Source organism: Centruroides sculpturatus, unplaced genomic scaffold (genome assembly GCF_000671375.1).
Source record: "Centruroides sculpturatus isolate CEXI.00-Female unplaced genomic scaffold, Cexi_2.0 scaffold485, whole genome shotgun sequence".
NCBI classification, from domain to species: domain Eukaryota; kingdom Metazoa; phylum Arthropoda; class Arachnida; order Scorpiones; family Buthidae; genus Centruroides; species Centruroides sculpturatus.
Genome location: NW_019384760.1, coordinates 356,272 through 366,224, shown reverse-complemented (window position 1 = coordinate 366,224; position 9,953 = coordinate 356,272). Strand labels below are relative to the sequence as shown.

At 27.5% G+C, this 9,953-nt stretch overlaps 1 protein-coding gene across 1 annotated transcript in view; it reads right to left on the bottom strand.

Annotated features, from left to right (window-relative positions):
• Positions 1–9,953, bottom strand: part of LOC111628794 (kinesin-like protein unc-104) — a 219,622-nt gene that overhangs the window by 40,739 nt on the left and 168,930 nt on the right. Inside the window, exons 28-30 of the mRNA XM_023372640.1 lie at positions 7,916–8,108; positions 6,502–6,592; positions 6,283–6,410 (exon numbers count right to left, since the gene is read on the bottom strand). Of these exons, the coding sequence (XP_023228408.1) occupies positions 6,283–6,410; positions 6,502–6,592; positions 7,916–8,108 (412 nt within the window). The remainder of the gene's footprint in view (positions 1–6,282; positions 6,411–6,501; positions 6,593–7,915; positions 8,109–9,953) is intronic.

The following is a 9,953-nucleotide window of genomic DNA, read 5'->3' as shown; positions in this document are numbered from 1 at the left end:
GATTCGTCTTTTGTTTGAGCGCCACGCAACTCTCGATTACTCACTCCCCCACACTATTGTTTAGATTATATATTCGGACATGTCGCGCGAAATCGGCACACAGCTACAATTTATTTTGTGTTATTTATTTCTGTGTTTGTTATATCTAAGGAGACTCGAGAGACTCTATGTGGTGATTTCTTGTAACCGTGAACGAATCAAAAGACGAGATAAGATTAACGAGAACATTTATTAGCTTACATACATCCGACTTGGATTTTACATAAATTGCAAAATTATACCCCGACTACCGCGAATTCGACTTACGCGGTTATCGGTTGGTCCCACCTATCGCGTAAGTTCGGGGTATTACTGTACATTGTCAGAATTTAAAAAAAATCTAGAAAAAACAAATTTTATTTCCATATATTCAGTCGCAACTAATCATAAGGATAGAAAAATATTTCCAACCGTTATTAGATTTTTTGATTCGGAAACAAGAATAAAAATTAGAATTTTAGATTTTGTATCGAATATCATTGCCCGGCGAAGTGCACAGCCCTGGTTTGTATACAATCAAGCAACTGTTTTTCAAGATGCTGTAAAATTTATTGAAAATGACAAAATTTCGGTAATCGAAGTAGCAAAACGAAATTAAAAATTTAAAATTTCAGTGTCAAGAGCGGTTAGAAAATAATTTTCTTTCATTAATCATCTATAATAGTATAAGTCGGTTAGAAGAACAAGGTGCAATAAATCGCGCAGATTTTGTGAATCGTCAAAAAATTCTATAGTAACTGCTTAGATTATTTAGAAGAGTGGACGGTACATTACAATGATATTGAACATTTTCATTGGGTCATGTTAAAACAAGAACTTAATTGGAAAGATGTGCAAAAATCATTCGATCACATTAGTCAACATTTTTCAGGTAGCAATATTTCCGAAAAAGATCTTTTTAATGAAGTATAATTATCAAAAATATATATATTGATAAGGAAAAGCTTAAATCTTGGGCATCAGCAAAAATCTCAACAGAGAACAAATGGCTAGAAATACAGTCTTTTGTCAGTCTTTATTTAATGTGCATACGCACATATTTGGCCCCGCTGGGTGCATTACCAGATAAGTATACATAGGAATTACTAGAAATTGCTAGAAATACAGTCGACCCCCCTATAACACTGTTGATAATTCCTTATATGAATTCCATGTTGTACGAGTAACTTAGATTTTAGAAATACATGAGCCGTTCACAGCCCGACACACGTATTTGTAAAATCTAAGTGACTCGTACAACATTAAATTCATATAAAACGGAATTATCAACAGTGTTATAGGGGGTCGACTGTATTTCATCATTTTGAAACAAACCGTCTTCCATACAATAACGCATTATAAATTGTGTCCTTACCGGGAACAAATGCCCCGACTGAACGCGTTTTTTCTACTGTGAATAAAGTGTGGACATCGACAAATCACAATTAATTAAGTGTTGAGACTAAAAAAGCAGTGTTATGTGTAAAATATAATTTAACAAATTCTGTTAATAACAAATTATAAAAAATTTTATAAATGCAATTGTCTTAATTTACCTTCACATGTCTTTTAAACAGATGATCATTGAAACTTATACGAGCAAACTGCTTTACACCACAGTTATGTTGAGGAGTTTCTTCATCTTCTGCATATATCAAATAATGTAATTTGAATGAATAATCATTAATAGCTTACTATATTCATAAAAATAACTAACTTATTCTAGAAAATCATAATTCATATAAATCTTTCATATAAAATCTGTTTAATGTTTTAGTATACAAATCTTAATTATGCTTAGTATAACAATGTATAGTTAGTTAGTGTGATAGAATTTCATTCCTTTATAACTTTTTATAGCTTTAATTTTTTAATTTCATTAAATATCAAATAAGTTATTGACCATCTAATATGAAAAGATTAGTCTAATAAAAATTTTTTTCATACTAGTTAATATTTTATCATTTTACTGTTTTATTAATTTTTTATAAATAGAATGTTTTGAGTTTCATAGAAAATATCAAAAATGATGTGTTTGAGTCTGAGAGTTTATTCAAATTCAGAGATGCCAACTTGAGAAGAGAGCTATTAGCAATGCAGGATCATATGTCATGGTTATGTCATGGTTGGAGAGGAGAACAAGGCCTCATTGCTCCATTTTTGCGATATTCATAAACTATCTTAATTTTATTCTAAAATATGTTCTAATGTCTTCAAATTGTAATGTTAATATACTTATTATTAATNTTATAAATTTTAATACAGAAAAATAAAAAATATTTAAGTGGTAATCAAAATCTAACATATGCATGTTTTATTATTTTCTATTGTCATCATAAGTTTTGTTTCGATAGTTTAAGTACATGCAAACAATCAAAACTTAAAGAAAATAAGCAATTAGTTATTGTGATATCGTCACAATGCCAGGATACAATTTTAATCATATTTTTAATTTATTTAATTTAAATTATATGCTCTCCACCTCAAATTAGTAGTGGCTTGCCCACGTACAGTACAGTACATCATACTTTTTCTTTAATAATAGTCATGCTGATCATCTATTAACTGATTTCAGGGGAAAACTTTTGAATTGAAATAACATGGCTTCGGGTTTGCATTGGAAGTTCATATATAGTTAATTGGGACCTCCTACCCCTAAGGTTTCCATATCTGGTCTCAGATTTCATCTAACTCTGTTCTTGAGATTAAGGAAAGACACACAAATGGACGAGTGGAAATTTATGGGTCTGCATTTTTTCAAATTGAGGCTCAATGAAAATTTTTTATTATTTCAAATAAGATTAATTTCCTATCTTGAAAAAAATACTAGTAATTTTAAATAACATTTTAAACATTTTCTCATTAACATTTTCAATATTTTAAAGTTTTTTACTTCACATTATTATATAATTTAATCAGTATTGTTACTCTTTTTGTAACACCATAAAGGAATGCGCATAGCCATTTGCACATTGCAGGACTGGTAGAGGTGACAGAGATATGTAAATGATTAAAAGAACAAAGACACGCAGCAGACATCTGTTTATTCAGTAATGAATATGGCTTTAATTAATTTTATCTGCTTATTTCTGTTGCATCTTTCACTACTTGTGCAGGGAGTGATCTGTGTCCTTATCTTGGTTGTACTGTACATATAGATATCCAGTTCCCTCAAATTAAGCAATCATTCTTCTGAGAGCACACAGTGTGCAGTGTGGGGGGGGGTGAAAAAAGATCGCTATACAATTTATTAAAAAAATTAGTGCCAATATATTCTGAGAGATTCTGTGCTGTATAACACATTTTTTTCCACTGTGCAAGCCCCAAGGACCAAGTTATTTTTTTATAAGTAGAATAAAATTCATTAATTTAAAAATACAAAAATTTGATTTTTGGTAATGTTTTGCACAACATGTAGCTTATTGTCAATGTCAATGAATTTTGAATTTGATGGTTTAAATATACTGAAAACTGCAAATCATTATGATCTTTTAATTTGTTTTATTAATTATTACTAAATGTTCAAATTTTTTATACTTTGTTTTGTTATTTTTGTCCTCTACAAAAGAAAAAAAACCAGATTTATTTATCTTTAGTAGTTGAGAAATTATTTGAGAACGAACAGAACCATGTTTCAAAAATATACTTTTTTATGTTAGGTTTATTTCTTTGTACTTACCATACACAAAATCATTGATTTTATATAAATTGCTATGAATAATTATTTAATTTATATTATTTTGTAAGCAATCTTACTTTATTGACATCAAAATTATTCAATTATTTTCTTTTATAATATTTTCATAGTTTATGCATATTGTTTTACAATTCATATTAATACTTATAGCTTACATGAATAATTATTAAAATTTCTCATTTTGATATTAATACATTATAAACTAATTTTAAAGCTCTTTGTAAAGTAACCCAACAAACAACACCCTGTTGTAAGGTTAACAGAGCTGAAAACAAAGCATATTCTCTAGATGTGTCATATGGTGAAAAAAAGTTTAAATGTTCTTGTAAGTAATAGTTTAAGTGTCATTTTTGTGTAATTTCACCGTATAAAAAAACTTTATTCCTAAAACATTAATAACATTTTTTTCCAGTAACCCTAAATTATTATTGAAATTATTTAATTAATTTATAATTAAATTTATCAATAGATAGCACCTAACGCCTAGCTCTAAAGCAAATTGTCTATTAAATTATTAGTATTATAGCCGTTTCTAGCCCAATAATATTCAGCTTTGGTAGATGGATAGCTTTAATCGTATCAAGTATAGTAAAGATGTTTGATTAAAAATTAGATTGTTTATAATATGGAAATTATATAAAAATTGTTATTTTGGAATAATTTTGTCAAATATTCTATTCTTGATGAAATTTCATTTTATCTACTGAACACTTTCATTTACTGTAAAATGTATATAAATATTTCATTTATTTAAGTGATTATTAAGTTTAAAATAAAATATAAGTTAAATCAGCCTATCTTAATGTGTTTAGGTTTCAATAAATTAGAAAATATTGAAAAAGTGAATACCTCTGGAATTTTCATCAAAATAAGAAAACATTTGTCAGATTTCAATTAAATAATTGATAATTGAAGTGTGCAATGCAGATTTTGCAGAAATTTTCAAAAATAGAAAACGAGTCTATGAATTAGTTGTAAAGTCCATTGAAATTGAGTTAACACATCTATGGCTTCAAAGGGTGAGGTGTCAGAATTGTTAAAATGCACTCAGCATTGCCCAGGTTCACAAGAAAGGCATAGTCTAGCAAAGTCATCACCATCATGATAGATCAGCCATGATACAAATGGTATTTCACATCCATAAGCAGTTTTATATCTAGAAATTGCCAATATCATATGTATAATGCATGTTTTATGTATTTTGCCACTCACAGCAACACAACTCCCACAGAGGTGAGTTTTGGAACTAAATATTACTCTGCAGAAATCTTGTCAGCATGTCTTGAAATGTCACCATACAACATTTACTTGTATTTGAATGGCACATATTTTTGCAGACAGCATTGAATAGGGCTACTTTAATTGTGATCACCCTATAGAGCATTTCTGGAATGATCACAAAATTTTATGCAAATTAGGACCAATTATCCTAAAGAAATACATAAAAATTTCATAGATGTTTTCTGCAATTGTATGATTGTTTGGTCAAAATGACTTTTCAGCTTTTTTATGTACTGGTATATAAAACTAAGTATAAAAATATAAATAACTAACAATGAATTTAAATGTAAAAATTTTTGTTACAGATTTCATGTTTTATATAAAAAATATTTTCATAAAAAACTCAATTGAAAGTTATTTATATAATACAGTAGAAAATATTAACATAGGACAAAATTTTTCTAAAGATCATGGCAATATATCTTGAGTTAGCAATTTTTTCTACTTGAATGAATATATTCATATACTTTGATTTTTATGCACAACAAAACTTTTTTATCATCATTTTACGGTAAGATAATATAATTTCAAAATTTTACAAAATAAGACCATATATCATGACTTAACTGTATTTACAAGTAATCTAAAAATTATTTGGCTCTGAAATAATTATTATATAAAACTGTTTCTTTGTACTACCAAATAAGGCAATATTAATTACCAAATTATAAAAAAAACAAGCCTATGAAATGTTTTTTTTACTTTACATTAAGACATTTTTTAAATATTTTATTTATATTCAATACAGCTTGACATCATTGGTATTTACATTAAATATTAAATAATTCTTTATATCATGTCAGATGTTAAAACATTCTTTAAAAAAGTCAGAATAAGAGAAATTATATTCATGCATCATTGTTTTTAAAAGCAAAATAATTATAAATTATAATATTTATAATTTATAAATGCAGTTCACTTTTTAATAATCTGATACTTCTTTCACTGCTTTTATAAGAATCAATATTTGTTAAGTAATGAACTCTGTTAACTGATATACTTCTCTGAATTCAAATGAATGTATCCAAAATATTCATTAAAAAATTAATGTATATATTTATTCCAAATAACTTTCTAATTTTACTTGACATTTCTCTATTTTTTTTTAAATGATTTAATAAATCCAAAGGATATCTGATCATCTTACATAAATATATAGTCATAAAATTTATACCTGAATTTAGAACTATTAATTAAACACTGTTAATAAAAGTAATATCATAATGGTTTTTAAGCATGAATTAATGCAAATGATATTTTATAACTTGATTATAAAAATTACATACTGTTGCTGGGCCAAAATATCCCTCGAATCTCTGTGGAGAGGGTGCTGTTGATAATGACCAAATACTTCAAAAACAATAGGCTGAGATCGGACATATTCCAGGAAAGATTTTGTCACAGTAACTGTTATCTAAATTTTTAAAAAACAAAGAAATAATTAAAATAAATTTTTAAATATAAAAAAATAAAAAGCTCATTATTATTATATAAAAATTATTTACATTCTGAACATGAAAAAATCCCGGTGGTGGCCCTTTAACTGTATTTTTTAGAGGTTCCGTTGAAAATGCTTCATCATGACGATGTAAAAAGCTGAATAGAATTATAATTATTGAAATTAATAAATAATAATTCACATAAATTTAACAATATATAGTACAGTATTGGTAATCTAACAACATATACAGGACCAGAACAGTGTCAGATTAATATTGCTGGATGGTTAGAAAATGAATTCAATGGTATATAAATGAATTTGATATTAACTGTTAATGACACAAGTTGGATCTAATCAAAATATTGTCATTGTCAGTAATCAGTGTTGCCAAGTTGGCAATTTGGATTCCTCTAAATTTAATGGGAAATTGAAACAACTGTAAAAAATTCAGTGGCCAGTACAGTATTTTTGATTGGCTATTTTGGAGTTAGACTATTTCTAAGAAAAGATCTGGCAATGTTAAACACATTATGGTTTTGGCAGTTCCTCTTTTGTTCTGTCTTGTCCTCTATCAGTGTAGTGTCAGTATATATGTCAAAATGGCAACCTACTAGATATTAATAAATCTAATTCTTTGTTATAAGTGTAGTGATCTAAATTTCTAAGCTCACACATTAACTGCAAGAGAAAACATAACAGGGAAAATATAAAAATCAATCGATTTTTAATTTACAGAGTATTGTGTTTTAAGATACTGAACCTTTTTGGGCCAGTCTAAGATGAAAAGCCTAAAAATTTAGAAAATATAAATTTTCTGAAGTTAATATAAATTTGAATACAGGAATGTCAGTTAATGCATGTTGGGATAGCTTAGTCAACTATAAAAACACTGATGTAAACCTAGTATCATTATCCACTGATGAGACTTGATAATACTAGTGAAATGCATTTGGATAAAAGGAAAAAGTATAATAAACCGTTTTTAATTGTTAACTGTCTACATTGTAAATTCCTCGAAGTCTGTGCTAATAGTGTTTATTTTTACTCAAAGACAATTCTGAATTTTTAATCCTTTAATTTTTTAGAATTCTAAATTAATTTTTAAAATAAATACAGTTGTCCCTCGATAATCCGACAGGTATGGGACCAAAGGTGTGTCGGATTACCAAAAGTGTCCGGATTACTGAAAATAATTACATATTTCGCATTGTTTTGCTAGCAGTAACTTACAATATTCTCTACTCCAACTGTTTGAGCAGAACTGCTCACATAAAACACACGAAATGTGTGTCATCGAGTAAGAATTGGATGGGGAGATTCACATCGCGACATGCTTCTGTGCAAGCAGACACGTAACAGGGACGGGTACCTTGATGGGAGGTGCGTCGGACTACTGAGCATGTCGGATTAAAAAACGTCGGACTATCGAGGGACAACTGTACTATACTAAAATTTAGAATATCACAATATTAACATACTTGAACTGACAAAATATATCTGCATATTCTTTAGAAATTCCTATTGCTTGTAGTAGTGTTACTCTAAATGCAAACTCCTTTCCAATTTGTAAATGTTCTGGAAGATCATCTTCATCACAACCTTCAGAAGAGATACTGCTATCTCCATGACCACTATCTTGATTGATGCGATCACATTCTTTTTCTATAGGTTATTGAAGACATTTTATTATGAATTAATTACTTAGCAAAATACAGAAAATTAATTATAAATGTAAAATATTGGAATAAATCATAAGTATAAAGATTAAAATATGATTCAATTTAAATATTTTATATTAGATCATATGTCATCAGAGCCATAGCAATGCATTAGCTTTTTACTTAGCAATCGCCAAGTAAAAATTTATATACCTTGAACTAAAAAACTAATGTATTATGTATATGTGCCAAAAACATTTCGACAGTTCTGCATGTCATATTTTTAATCAAACAGCAATTGTTTGATTAAAAATGTCAGATTATATATAACAGACAGTCAAATAAAACTCATGAAACTCTTTTATATCTTCAATATCTATTATTCAAGACAAACCTTGTCAGTAATTTGTTCAAGTATAAAAACAACAAATAATATAAAATTACATAAATATCATTTTATGAAATTATATTTCTAAACATACATTTTCTATGTTAGCACATAAATTCAAGTTTTCTATTAGAACAGTTTTACACGGATGTACATAAAAGCATAAATGCTATCATTTGTACTCAGTGATAATTGTTCCTTGACACAGGCTGTTGAGAGCTTGTGTGAAGCCAAGAGGTAGGTAGAACAGGCCCCTTCTACCCTCTTACCCATTTTTTAATAAATAAAATATGCAAAATGTTTCTTTATTAATAAAAGTAGTTTTAAATGTTTTATTTTTGTTAGTACAACTAACATTCATTTATATTGATAGAAATTACTATGGATCCATAAGTTTTCTCCAAACCTAAAGAAAATTCCCAGCTTCTCTCTTAATAGTCCTGCTTGACAAAACCATAACACTATCCATATCAATGCAGTTCAATTACCATTGTTTACATGTCCTTATCATTGTGACTAGTGCAGTATGCTGTATTGTGTACTTTATATATAATATTTACAAATTATTTTAAGATATAACTTTAGTAAGAAAAATAAGTAAATATAAATTCACCTTCAAATTCATATAGCAATAAATACTATAAAACAATTTTAAAACTTTTTACAATTTTTAAAATAATTCTTTTCACTCCATGAAATATTAATTTGGTTTAAAATTATATGAAATCTTCACTAATATTATGCTAGAGAACAAAAATGAAGATACAAAGAAAAAATTAGCAATTTTGGAAATGAAGGTAAGAAATATAAAACATATCATATTTATAAATTATAAGTCATTAATTTAAAACATTATTATGAGTAAAATCATTCAGTATTTTCATCTCAAAATTTCTTAATCCAAAATTATAAACAAGAAAGCTACTTCTTTAAAATCTAGCTGATGGAACAAATCAACATAATTGCTGCATCTTCTTTATTAAAAGTCACGACAGAGAATAGTCATATGATATCAAGAAACATTGCATTTGTGCTAAATACTCATAGTCTAAATTCACCAAGTAAAATATTGCAGAGGCTAATAAAATTTTAAAACCATACAAATCAAAAATTTATAAATTAAACATAATAAATTCTGATTTTCTATTATATAAAATGTTCATTAAATTTGATTTCTTACAATAAGCTAGATTCTTCCTCTTATTTAAGGATATTAAATATGTCAAATTTCCAATGTTTTATTTTTATTTAGAAACTAGCTACAAGGACCCGCTTCGCTGGGCAAAAAGTAATGATAGTGAAGATTAAGATAATTACATTATAGCTAATCTTACCCGTTTTCACAGAATGCAAGAATTAGGTCCCCCGTTTCCAGACTAATTAGAGAATTTTTACGTTTAGTCAAACGAACTACTTTCAACGTTTCTGGAACGTTTACAATCGTTCTATAATCGAACCAATATTCGAATT